The following is a 15,200-nucleotide window of genomic DNA, read 5'->3' as shown; positions in this document are numbered from 1 at the left end:
TAGAGTCATTTTATAAGAACTAACAAGTTCAGTGAGTATAGTTGCTGAATTTGTCGCAAATATATATTAAAGAAAAAGAATAAACGTATTTTTATGCACTTTTGGTCAATCAACTGCAACAATATAGCATAGAATAAGATTTATTCGATTAATACAACAGTGTCAATCAAGGGACATTATACCGGACCAATGCTGGAGCGACAGATAAAATTTCATTGAGAACAATGTCGGATGAACAAAATAACGCTACATATGTTTTCACGAGCTAACATACATCTAAATTGAAAACAAAAAAATCCCAAAAAATCAAAGCATTATTATAAATTATCAATTAATCCAATATCGTGACTGCGTGCGTGCGCAGAACGAACGTTTATCCAAATCCAAAATTAACCTATTTGAAATCGTTGTATCGAAAGGATTTTTTTTCCATTCCGAAGGACGCGCTGTATATGACAAACGTTTTGGAAACTATATTTTGAAAATATTTTAACTCGATGGCACTGCGTCCTTGAGCAAAGCACCGACCGCGTGAGAAACGGGAAAAAAGAATTGCATAAATTATAACCGATTTTGATTTTAAAACGCGTATTTAAAACAGGTATTAAATGAACAAAGAAATATTCAGTTAAATGTACTAGTGTGTAATATTTTTATACATAAATATGTATATTACTTTAAGTACCACTACTGCTGCTGCTGCTAAAATCGTTAAGATAAACTATACTATTCAACCGCCGCGACATCGAATATAGATATAAGTTCACGGGCCCGGATGGAAGTCGATACTCGCGAAATTCCGAAAATATTGAATATTTATTTTCCACACGTAAATATATGTGTCCTTTAATTCTGAAAGGTACAATGGTATTATTTATCATATAAGGTGAAGGGAGAATTAAATTATAATTAATTAAGGATAATTCGAAATGTTTTTATACACAACCAGAACGGTTAGAGAACGGTATCTTCTCCCGACGAACGAGATAAAACCAAACGAAGAATTAGAGATACGAGGAGAAGCTTTAGGAGATTCTGTGATCTTGAACCAAACCGATAAGTCAAATATAAGCGTAATATCCATATACCTTTAGAACATATCTGTTACATCACGAACGCGCATATAATTCCGTGTTACATTATAATAACGACTTTAGATTTTCCTTTACACCCATTTCACTTGTGCATATTGTAATAAGAGATATAAGTTTATAAATTGTGCAAATTAAAGATAAATATAAACAACAATAATTGATAAACAAACAGTCGCTTATTAATTAAATCTTTCGTCTTTTCGGATCGCTACACCAGTAATATAAGTATCGATATTGACGGAAATAATTACTTCGAGGAGAGAAGTTAAATGTATTGGAGTCCATGGCGTAAATAAATCGTTTATAATTATTAACAACAAGTATTACGTAACCATTCTCACCCCTGTGTGATACAGGGTTTAACAGAAAATTAACGAATTTCAAAACAAATGTAATGTTCAAAATATTCATGTTATGTCCTGTATATAATAAGTATATGGACAGTACACAACCAACTATATCCATGTACACATAAATATTTATATAATATATACATGATTTTTCATATGTCACACTAATACGATATAAATATTACTCTTAAAAAAAAAAAAAAGGCGTAATAATTTATTTAAAGGCCTGTTGGATAGAATGTAAAAATTATCAGCTTGCATATAGGACTATCTTATCTAAATTACAACGGATAATAAAATCGCTCAGTGGTAAATCAAATTATAATAATATGGTAATTATGTGAATAAGGCTCTCGTAGTACATGAACGTGACTACACCACCACCACCACACAGACAACTGTATTGAAACAATAGGAAGATATTAAACATACACGATTTTGTCAAGGAAGTTGAATGCGGATTTAATTTAATTAAATACCACTGTATTATTGTAAATAAATATGTGCATAGTTACGATACGAATGATAAAATGCGTTTAACGGAACAACTTTTCGGAGTCGTTTAAAATGTAACCGTAACACGATAATGGTTCTACTATTTTTCTTCTTTTACTCAATTCGAATAGTCTTTCTTTCACCGATACGATGAAACGAGGTCAAAGTTTTAAGAGTGCATATTTTTCAATAAAATATAACTTCGTATGAACGCGTATAGAGATATCACTTAAAAACGAAAATCTGAAATGCATCGTTGTTGTACGATAAGTAAATATCAAATCAATGAGTCGTATTGCACGTACAAAACCAGTATTGTTGCGCAACTATAAGCACCCGGCATGTTTGTAACACTCGACACAGACATCAATTGTTATCAATTGTCGTGCACCGATATGGATAAAACGTGAGAAAACAACGACGAAAAATGTCAAAAATCTTTATCTTGCTATGTAAATTGTTTTAATCTTAACCGTTTACTCGAAATCGAGCAAAATGCAATACGATAGATAAGTCGATGTGTATGCAACAATGTTCTTTAATAACTGCTAACGGAGCGCAAGAATTCCATCGCGATAGGTATGAATGAAATAAACAGCGAGTTTCTCCTCGACACGGTGTTTTTAAAATATATAATATAATATACGTTGGATGGACCGAATATTTAGGTGTGAGGTTTTTTCTCGACCATCCTAAAAAATATGAGCCACGTTCAAACGTTAAGTTATGTATGATACATAAGTACCATCCGTACAAGATTCAAAAATATATAATGTGCATTACGTGTTGAAAATAGTAAACCAAAAGAATCAAATGTGATTTTATCCGCTTTGAAGTATACTCAACCGCGCTAATGTAGTTGGGTTCTACTACTGTAAACGGACGATTTCGATATCTTCACCAAGCGAGCCAAAGGTGAACGCGTAGTACGACCTCTGAGCTCGTACTGACGTCATACGACTGATGGGAATACCTTAAGTATATACCGGAGTTATTGAAAATAATACGTAGACGTGCCGAATACGCATATCGTGTGTGTGTGTGTGTGTGTATACGTAGTAACGAGATGATATAAATCTGCATAACAACAATTTTTCTAGTCCAAACAAACGTAACGTGTATTCGAAATCAAATATTTGCGCGACAGATTTGTCGATACAATATGTTTTACGAACGACGAAAACGACAAGTTGAGAACGTGTAAAACAAATTATTGTGCTTCAAAACTAACCGGTCTTGTTTCCCATGTTATAATGAACTACCGAAAATCTCTACGTAAATAGAGTGCACGCGTGAAACACACAAAAACGTCTCGATCCTTACCGATTATTTATGCCGTTCGAATGTGCACCGACGACAGTCGAAAAACTTGACGAAGGCTAAACCAATTCCGTTCGGCGAGCGCATCATACGCACGTGTATTATTATCATTTAAGTCCTAACAGCGTGTAGGAGAGTTGCGATACATTCACGTACAATTTAACCACTGCACAATTGATGTCCACCACGACCTTGAGAACATGGCTCTAATATATAAAACGAATCCGACCGAGTCCGTGTCTGATGTCTGATAAAAATATAAACACGACAGTTACAGTATCCTTAATATTAATATATCGGTCGTATTGATTGATAAGTACTGTTGCTGGCCCATCGCATAATACTCAAACCGAATGTTTTTGTCAACGGAACGTAATAGCCTTTTTATTTTATTTTTTTTTTTGATTGGCTGTATGCTTTTTTATTTGTGTCATAATATCGTTACTTTTTTAGATTTAACCGTTCAAAACTTTAGATCGAATATTTATTAGAAGTTCTAGTGATGTTTCGCAGTAGTATTGGTATATCATAATAAAATATAAGTAATCATTGTAGTAATAGTAGTAATAAAAGGTAGAAGTCTCGTATAGGCCTAAAATTAAAAACACGACTCTATAAACGAACTAAATACTATCGGTAACACTCGTATGGATCAATTAAGGTTAACATCGATATCGTCCAGTAATAACCAAGAAATAAGCTATGAAATAAAAAAAATACGAATGCGGAACCTACAATAAACTTAACACTATACAATTATATTGATTACAATGAAATTCGAACTCGAATGACACTTGACAAGTACACAGCTATTATATAAAATATTTTGCATTGTTATTGTGTTGATGTTTATAAGTTTAAAAATTTCTAAAAATAAACCTCAATATTCTGGAAAACAAACCAAGTTAGCAAATATTATATTAAGTCATTTTATAAAAAATCTTATCAATGCATTTCATCATAAATTATAGTAATAACAATGAAGTGCATAATAAAATTGAATTATATTACAATACTTTGAACAAAAACTAGATTTCATACACTTAATTACTAATTATGATATGATTGTAATATGCTATATGCTGAACGTTAATTGAAATTAAATTGCGCAAAATATATAGTTTGTATATAAAAATGATAAAAAAAAAAATATTAACATCATTATGAAATAATAAAATGTATAGAATAAAAAAAAATTATTTCCATTATTAGGAATATTACAATAATAAGATATGTAGGCATCTAATTATTGCGGAAGATAAAAAAAATTCCAAAAACGATAAATTAATATGGAAGACGTCATTCGGTCGTCCTTATTTTAACACGTAGTGGCGTTTTCGCGATGATATTATTATTACGGTTTTCGATTTGAAACATAATGGAGGCTATAATTTAAACGATTAGAGCTGTCGATATCCCGTCGTTTATTTTTCCAGTACAGTACCATTATTATACCGAGATATCGGTAACCGCTACTCGTATTACCATACATACGCGGCCAAATAATACTGCTGTGCAATGACCGAGACGCTTTAATTCGGATGAACTGCAATAACTCATAAAAATCGCATTTATATCATGGGAAAAATAACGAGACTCGAATAGTACCAACATCTTTTCATTACTTAATTGATATTCTTATCATCACTATGTTATACGCTGTTCGATGCGTTTAATACTGAAGAGCGGATTGCGTCACTCAAATTGATAATTTTTCGAAGTCGCTATTTTAAACAACAGGGGGACAACACTCGGCTCGAGAGTAGAGGAGAAGACGTATTAGGAAACCGAACGGAGCCGGTCACACTCCATCATCGCCACACGCTCTCGTTCGGCTAGGATACCAATTATACGTCAAAAGGACGAGATGGAGGGTGTCCGACGAACGAAGGGGTGACGGTTCCATGAAATAGCACTGGTTACCGAGAACATTTATCGGGGTTCTCCGTCGAGACGTAGGCCGCGGTCTACATATCGCGTACACAATAACGGCGCTCTCGTAGACGGCGATCCCTTATCGATTCCCACGCGAATGGCGCCAGGACCAGTGGAGTTTTTTCTCCGCTCACGTCCCCGTAACACACACAAACAAGGACGCGCGCGCCCGCTCGTCGGTACGCCCCCGGGGCAAGGACGTCGTAGTGGATGTGAGTGTACAAGTGTAGTAGCTTTATAATACGACACGAATACAAGTTTTCGGGACTCTGCGACTGCACGATTAAAAGGACGCGGCGTCTGTTACGATTGTCACTCCTGCACACGTGTCGAGCTAATATACCTATTACATAACGCACACGCGTATAACGATACTTACACTTCGTGTATGCGCGTACATCTTACATAACGTTCGACTTTAGATCCGATTATCGTTCCTGCGTACATTGTACGTTGTCAAAAATATACGACCGACACAGAAATACTAATATTATAATCGCACCGTATGTATATGGATTTATTATCAAACGTTTTTCGATCGCGTGGTGCGTGCAAGTCTGTGCGTATATTATATTATTGTGTATTGCCATTAGCGGCTAGAACATAATGTGGCGCGTGAACGCTGACGTCATATCGCAGAAACTTGTTAAATTTCGCTCGGTTTATTCGAGAGAGTTGAGCAGACATAAATACACACGTAGCGTACAAACACACACGCTCCACAAGTTGACAAGTTGATCACCGATCCGTAGATCGTTTTACAGGAAAAAGCTTTAGATCTCTCGTCTTGGATGGCTAGAAATATTTTATGCGTTTGGGCAAGTCTAGTTTTCTACGCGCCATATTTGGCACCTATAATGGACCCACGGGTAAGTCGTCGAGACGAGAGAACATCGTGGCAGAGTAACTGAGACGTTTAAAAAAAAAAAAAACGGATAGGTAGAGAAATATGAGGAGAGAGAGAACATTTATTTGTTGCTACTCTACAAGTCTAATTAATTTATGAATAAACGTTATTTTTTTTAAAAGTCCGCGAACAGCACCAACGCGCACATGCCATTTTCAATCGACCTACTGAGCGACAACAAACAGCGGTCCAGTATAACATTGCGCGTGCACCGACGTCATAAATTACGATGAATACATATAACGCGAGGCCTTTGTCACAACTCTTACTACGTAACCGTTTAGGAATTTAACAATTAATTTTTAAATGAATGAAACGCGTACCTACATTTCATAAACCGAACTGATATACTTTAAAACATTGTCATGAATCAAAAAAAAAAAACAGTTTTGTTTTAGAAAAAGATTTCTATAATAAATATTAAGTATAATTTAAATAGCACAACGATCCAAGAACATTTTACAACGATAATGCTATTAAACATCAGCAGTTATAAATGGCACATTAATGTTTAACAACGACACGCTACAGCAGTACCATATTATATATACCTATTTATAATTTAAGTAGATATTAATTGTACTTTGAAAATAATTATCATTATTTCAAAATATTTTAGAGACGAATAAAATTAATACCTATTAATTTTGATAATTGCTAATTGGTTAGGTTAAATAACAGTACCCGGTAATATAAATAATATACGTTTAAAGTTTTAATTCCTGGTTAAACAAATTTCAAGTTCTGTGTATACGGATACCGACTCGCAATTAAAAACTATATTAATATGTTTGAAGAGAGTTTTATTTGATTGAGTTTATCATTTCAAAACATAATTTTTAATTTATATCACACAATCAAAATGAATTTACTAATAAACATAATGGATTAAAATATGTATAGGTTTATAGTATACGTGTATATATTACTATCGAATATCAATAGTAATTTGGGTTTAAAAATTATTACAGTTTATAATGTTATGATTAATAGAAAGTCTTATGAAATTAGTTTTAGTGTTAGTTGCGTCTGAATTTCAACATTTTCAACACAATATGAAAATGTATTATGCAACTAACTATAACGGTATACATAAGTATTATTAGGTTATTGTAATATATTATACTCGTCGGCAGTATTACAACAAATCAATGACAAACATAAAATGAAATACAGAGTATTAGCAGCAAAGAATATATGATCCTATGAGTTAAATAAAACTATGCAAAATACGGTAGACATTTTTTAATGACAGATAAGGACCGCTACGTGACAATTCATTAAAGTGCGAGATACAATATATTGTTTTGCCAAAAAAAAATAAGAAACATTCAACTTGAAAAAATGTTACTGAAAAATTAAAATTAAAATCTTGTGAGTTTCTAATGTCGATAAAATATGTCTTTAGCAGTAAAATAAAAATGGACATTAGGTTCCCTAGACAACGTATAATTCGTGACTAATTTCCATGACAACATTGTATCCCAAAACCGAGTTCATCTATCTATCTCCGTAACAAGACGTGCGATAACTTCGACTCAGCAACATTGAGAGTATATGAGAGAACATGAAGTACATATTATATACATCGCGTATAACATATAGTACACAATTCAATATATTCAATATTATACAACTTATAAAAAAAATAATAAATTGTTTGTGTCATATAATAAAATAAAAAATTAAATCAATGGAATATGTAAAATATTTATTGCGCAGTTGGTTTTCTCCTCGCCTGAGCAGGATCAAAGAGGGGGAGGTTCATTAATTTATTATTTTATTTTATTTTTATTATATGATTATTATTATAATTTTGGCTCAACCGTAACCGCGGGCAAGGTAACCACTTATTGATAGAAAAAAAACACACGTAAATCCGTAACGAGGAGAGGAATATTACTATAATACAATTTATTTATAGACCCAGAGTGTTTCTAAGATTAACGTTCTTTTAAAACCGGATTCCTCGACGGATTACACACACGTATTGACCTCCGTACAAAGAATCGGTCATGTGTTGCACTCTGTTTTATCAAAGTGTATGTTTTCGAGACCAATCTGTATATAATTTCGATGGTCGATTTCAACGATGGGAGAAATGGTACACATTATATAATGTATCATAAACGCAGCAAACGGCTGATAACGTTTAGCACGGAATGAACGTCTGACTCAGGTCGCACCGAAGAAGGCACGCACAACAGAATACCGTCATCATCACTAAAAATTCAACGGTACATAATGGGATATAATTTAAAACTATTTTATACTTTTGCAGTTTTTTTTTTTTTTGACAGTTATGAAATTGTTTTCATATAATATTGCTGCTCTACGACTAGATGTTACAACGGTTGAAAGTAGAAACGTCCGGAACAGAGTTTTGTTTCTGTACCATTAAAACACTTGTCAAATAAATATATAGAAGCCTACTTGATGTGACGTATAATATACACATAATAAAAACGAGACATCGTGGCACACTCTGCAACGCACGTAAACGGTATGAACAACACGTGTAGCGTTGGCCGTTTTCGAGTTTACAACGTCAATCAAACGTTAATCGAATATTTGTTTTTTCCTTTTCTAAAAAACGAATTGAAAATAAAATCATATTCGAAAGCTTAAACCGTGAACAATCGATACGCGAACACGTAGGACGTGGGAGACGGAGTAGTGCCGTTTCTTTTCGTCGTCATCTTTTGCGGAACGTAACAACATAATAATATAATGATTGACGAAAAACTAAACGGAATGAATAAAAATGAACACTGCACGAGCCAAGCAATATCAGCAGCAAGTGCGTATAATATTTCGGAAAATTGTATTCGCACAGACTTGACCGAACTCGTATTTCCGTCGAAATCGTATGACGTACCTACATTGTACAATTCGCATTTGAATAAATTGCCGTGATTCGCGTTAATGGGTTAGAACTATTTCGTACGAATTGTGCGCGAGTAACGCTCACTAAAATGATTATAACGCGCGTATAAATATTTAACGTAATACACGTACGGGATAATAATTATACTATAACGTTCTAATAGAGTTGTATGCGTACGAGGACCTCGTGAAACGATGTGCGAACGTAATTATCGTTGTATTACCGCGTGTGTTGTTAAAATGCAAACGCAATAATTTACATATTATGTGTACCGTAATAACTTGTATATCGCAGCGCTTCCTGAAATGTACCGATTTTTTTTCAACAACTATTTACGGGGTACCTAACCCATATTGGTTCATTGTTTGTAAGCGCACGGTCGTAAAACGATCTCCGACCTCGAAATGTTATAATAACATCATATAAACACACCGCGAAGCTGCAGCGGAGAATACGTTTGGTTTAAGAACAACGAATTTTAGTCGCTCCAGATTTAAAGTCGCCTAGAGCAGCGATTCTCAAACGAAGGGGGTGATCTAACCTAACCGACCCCTATCGCTAACAATTTTTTTAGGGTCAAGTGAAAAAAAAAATTATTTCAAATCGACAACAGCGAAAGAATCTTTAAATTAAAAAAATATTAAAAGTTACATCATTTTTATTTTTTTCTATTAATTAACGCCACCAATCGTGGCTATTATTTTTATTATTTTTTTTTATAAAAGCTAATAATATACTTTTTTTTTGTAAAATGTATACACTTGAAATAAATACAATAATAACAGTTTGTAAAATGTTCACAATGTTTACACTACAAAAGGGTCGTTAGGCATATTGGTGACATTAGTGGCGTACATACAATCTTGCTCTGGGGGAGGGGTTAACAAAAATAATCATTATCTTTTTTTTTTCGTTGCACACATAAATAAGATAAATAACTGCTATAAATAAATATTATTTTATACAACTTTTTTACCAATTTACAGTTTACTTTGACATTACAGTAAATTAATAGCTATTGGAATATAAAAACAGCATAGTTAACAAAACTTTTCAAACACCTATCAATATAATTATTTAATTATCATAATATTTGTATGGTTGTATATTTTAAGTTCAAAGCGTAATAATTAAACTACGAATATATTACACGTCATCAATAATAAAACAATTTTCTTTTTTTTTTTTTTTGGCCCTGGGGGAGGTTTAAACCCGAACCCCCCATACGTACGCCACTGGATGACATTATAGAGGGTCGCGAACTCGAAAAGGTTGAGAACCGCTGGCCTATAGCTCATCGTCGTCGCCACGTAACAGTGGATTAGCAGTGGTAAAAAGAAAGAGTAATAATAAAATAATAGGTAGATGATAGATAAGAATAGTAATATTGTAATGGCGATGGATTGTGTGAACACCGCCGCCGCCGCGTCGCCAACATTTCGTCGGGCGGTTTCCCTCGTCTTCTCGGCGCTTGCACAGCACGACAACGAACGAAAATAAAAATCATTTTTCGGTCGATCCAAGGAACGTATAATTATTATAAAAATATATTCTAAAAATGCTCTAATCGCGTCATAAACCCGAACGCACATCTCCATGTACGTGCATCATTTGTTATATTTTATACTTTTACAAAACATACACTGGACTCGTAAAAGTAATTTTATATTAACAAAAAAAAAAAGTTTTCCCAACACTAGCTATCGGATTAATATGAGCACTATTACTTTACAGGTTCAAAGTTTTTGCCGCATCTAGCAAGTTCGACTGTAAGAACGGTGACGCGGCTTCACCGACCGGTCCAAACGCCACAATGGTATTAATAACCGCATATCACATCACCTCTACCCTTTACCGTTCCCGGCATTAGTTTCGATCGTATCTGTTGTCGTCAACGTCAGGTAATGTTCACCGAGTAATAATCGTATTTATTATTATTACATTGCGTTGCGATTAAGTGGCGTCTGAAGAGTATTAATCGCGCGTAATCACCTCCCTTTGGACCGTAGTCCATCCGGGCGGTAACGTTGATATGTGATATGTACACATTACGTAATCACATTAGATACGCGTAGGAATCGTTCGGGTGTATTATTATTTAAATGTTTCGAACAACTAGTGCGCGCGTGCAGTTAATAGCAGTAGCAGTAGAATTAGACCGTTGGTGTATGCACACACGAACTGCGTAAGTACACACGGACGGAAAAATCGGGTGAGAAAAAAACAAAAAACAAAATTACCGACGGGAAATGGAGGTAGGGGATAGGGAAAAGGAAAAAAAAATTAAAAAAACCCGCCGGAGATGACCCTTTCACCTGCGAAACGCGGTCGCACTCGCACCGATCCGCACGTCTTATCGGGTACGTATACCCGACACATTATCCAATTCGCGACGGTCGGCTTGCGCGTGCGCGTTCGTGTCTATAATTATAGCCAAGCTCGTGTGCTACGCGTCACTCTATGATTGCGCGCGGAGGACGGTGCCCCTCTCCCCCCGCGTGGTGCCTTCTTATCGTACGCGATAATGCGCGTGCGCGCGTTCAAAAGTTGTGCCCGCGACGATCACGTCGGTGCGCCAATCTCTGCACGCCAGCGATACGGTCCCCCCTCTCCCAGCTAGCGTAGGCGGAGGAGAACGCGAAAACGGTCCCGGACAGCTCGTCCCATCCGGACGCGTTTTCGTCGACTGTTGCTGTCGTCACCACAGTGATCGGTGTTATCGATCGCCGATCATGTGTAACCGTCACGACGACGACGACGATCATTTTCGGATCTCCGGTAACCGTCCGCGCGGTCACGTGCCCACGTTACGGCTTTGCATCGCACCTCGACGTCCGATCACATAAATTAGCATCGATTACGCGCCAAAAAGCGCGGTTCGTCGTCGGTCGACCTCTACCGCGGTTGTATTGAGGTCACCGATCACGTTATTGTACATATTATGTACTCCCCGGCGCGTTGACCACGGTTATACTGTCGATCAACGCGAAGACGCGATCCGCAACACAGATAATTTAATGTGTGCCATATGCCTTCCATCTTTACTGAAGCGCCCCCTTCGTCCACGAACGAAGATCTTTGGTCCGCCACGTACCACGTACGTTTAACAGGACACTGACCCAAAATCGATCGTCCACGGAATTTATAACAAGTACGCGATACGCGGCCCGGTAGTTGTTTATTTATCGTATGGCAACACATTTCATCATCAACGACTGATAGGTAAATACGAAACACCACAAATAAGTGAATATATGTAAAACATAAAAAATGGCTCAGTAACAAGTGATGTTTTAATATAGTGAAGCAACAAATATCAATAACATGGCTTCTGGTAGCCATGTGGAGCAGTGGCGTAGCCAGGATTTTTAAATGGGGGGGGACTAACCACTTTTTTGGATAAGTAAGGTAAGAGAGGATATGAGAACCCCCCCTCCCACCATCTACCACCAAGTTTCTAAATGTAATTCAAGCATTTTAGTATAGTTTTAAAAATATTTATTAGTATATAATTTATAATAATAATAATAATTTTGGTTTCAGTGTTCAGTCACTTGCTCCACTCTGACAGCTGCATCCTCTTAGCCGAATTTCTGGCAAATTCAGTTAATATTACACTTTCATCGAATTGCTCTTTTTTATTTATATTAGCCATAGCTAACCCATTCAGTCTGTTTTCTGACATGGTGCTTCTAAAAAAATTTTTAAGCGATTAAGTGCTGAAAACGTTCTTCCCGGAGTGAAAGAGGTAACTGGTAACGTGGCGAATAATTGTAAAAGTATTTTAATGTTAGGTCGAAGATTGGTGCGATGAGAGAGTGAATCAAGAGCAGAATTCGGTTTTGTAATAGTATTTTGACTCCATTGTTGCCTCCATATGAACAGGTCAGCTCTGATTGTAGATGAGGTATCATCATGGAGATCTTGGACATATATTTTAGCAGCTTCTATAATATTTTTATCGTCATACATATTTAAATTGGCCGGAATAAGTTCTTCAAATGGCATAACATCAATAAGCCTTTGATTAAAACGAGCATCCATTGATTCTATTAAATAGTCAAGATACATTATACATGTAAACACGGCCCATGGGGGGGGGCTATAGCCCCCTTAGCCCCCCTCCCTTGGCTACGCCACTGATGTGGAGGTTGTTTGTCTATCGAACGTCCGCAATCACATTCTGGTGTAGGTCTGACCCCCGGTTGCATAACATTTGTCCAGTTTTCCCATGTCTTGTTCTGATTCTATTTAGTGTGGCACATTCTCTGTATTGTAGGTAGAACTCAAGCCGTTGGATTTTCGATAAGGTTCAATGTGTCCGAGTATTCATCGTTCCATTCGTCGATCCATTTGGAATTTGGGTTGAAGCTGTCCGAATGTAAGTATTGAGCAATTCTCTGGGGGTTTTGCGTGATTTTAATCTTCGTGGTTAATGACTTTATGAATCGGCAGGACACTGATCAGGATGCATTTGTCCCGTTCCCGTAAAAGTGAGTACATTCTACGTATATGGAGGGGTTTTATGTTGCTTAACAACACTGGAAGCCATTGCACAGGTGTACATTTTATAGTCCCTGTTATTGTTCTCGTTAATGCGTTTAGTTGTGTACCGATTTCGTTTACGTGTGCAGAGTTAATCCAGACTGGGGCTCAATATTCGACAACTGAGTAAGTAAAAGCTATTGCCGATATTCCTAACGTGTTAGGGTTAGATCTTTAGTAAATGTTGGTAAGTTTTATAGTAATATTATTTCGTGTTTTGATATTTGCTGCATCCTTTGTTAAACGGTTCTTGTAAGTCAATGTCCTATCTAGGGTCACTCCAAGGTATGACGGTGTGTTGACTATTTCTTTTCCATCAAAACCGATATTTATTCCATGCTTAGGCGCGGTAGTGACCGCGGTAGTATTAGCATACGGTTATCAAGATTATCGGATAAAATAACGTGAGTGTGCGTGCGTGTGTGCTTGCGCGAGTGAGGTGAGAGAAAGAAAACGAAATAATAAATACGTAATCCGTATGGAAAAACCGAGACGTTTCGAACGAATTATTCAGAAATGTATAATCACGCACGCGCGGTAGGGTAATGGCGAGGAGTGGCATGCGGCGAGGCCGACACGTACGTCGCGCGGTAGCGGACGACCGAGCACGTTTCCGCGCGAATAATAATAATAATAAAACGTAAAAAGGGCGGTGCGCGGGCGCGCGCACGGAGAGCGGAAAAATAGCGCGGGAAAAACGCGGTACGTCTTACCTTCCATCCGGCGGAACTGTTGCTGTCCCCCTTGTCCTTGAAGTACGGCACGTTCTGCACCATCCACTCGTAGATCTGCGACAGCGTGAGCCGCTGTTCCGGCACCGAGCTGATGGCCTGCGTGATGAGGTCCGCGTACGACTGGTTGCCCCACGCGTTTCGCCGGCTTGACGTCTTCTTCGCGGGCCCCGCAACCATGGCACCGCCGACCTGTTGCTGATGCGGCTGCTGCTGGTGCTGTTGCCGCTGCTGCTGGTGCTGGTGTTGCTGTAGCTGGGGCGGCAGCAGCCCACCGCCGCCCGACGACGACGACGACGACGACGGTCCGCCGACCGCGTTGTCCAACAGTTGCGGCGGGCTGTTGCCGTCGGGCAACTGCGGCCCGCCGTCCTCGGCGTCCGGCCTGGGCAGCGGCCACGTGTTCGACCTGGCCCTCTGCAGCGGCTCCAAACCGTAATCCTGCATGGCGACGGCGGTAAGCGAACAAGCCGACGCGACGAATTGATCTGTAAATTGTTTTGTTTCGAACCACGAGCTGGGACAGCGGCGACGAGGGTTTTCGCACTTTTTCTGTTACATTAATAATACGCTCGTTGCACGGCGGTAGGAATGTAGAGCGCGTGGGCCGATGAAATAAATCTCGAATTAATAATTTCCGAAAATCGAAACGAACGTAAAACGATAAGAGAAAAAAATAAAATCCTTTTAACGAAACAACACTGAAAAATACGTACGGGCAGTGGGTGGTAAACGCACGTAGATTCGTATAAAACGACGACGAATTAGAACAACGATAAACGTGCACACATCGCGACGTATACGCGTGCAATAGAAATACATACACCCATTGATATTATCGCGGAACGGTGAGCGCGACGGATACGAAGAGAGCACGTCACGAGTGCACACTAATTGCGCCGCAACTGAACCGTCGGCGGTGAGAACGTGACGCGC

General features: G+C 37.6%; 1 protein-coding gene across 1 annotated transcript in view; it reads right to left on the bottom strand.

Annotated features, from left to right (window-relative positions):
- Nucleotides 1-15,200, bottom strand: part of LOC112690833 (forkhead box protein O) — a gene marked incomplete at its 5' end in the record, with an annotated part of 45,726 nt that extends 30,526 nt beyond the window's left edge. Inside the window, 1 exon segment of the mRNA XM_025564928.1 lies at nt 14,247-15,200. Within this exon segment, the coding sequence (XP_025420713.1) occupies nt 14,247-14,711 (465 nt within the window).

Source organism: Sipha flava, unplaced genomic scaffold (genome assembly GCF_003268045.1).
Source record: "Sipha flava isolate LNK unplaced genomic scaffold, YSA_version1 522_pilon_pilon, whole genome shotgun sequence".
Lineage (NCBI taxonomy): Eukaryota > Metazoa > Arthropoda > Insecta > Hemiptera > Aphididae > Sipha > Sipha flava.
Note: the sequence above shows the minus strand (reverse complement) of the source record. Positions and strands in the feature narration are given on the sequence as shown.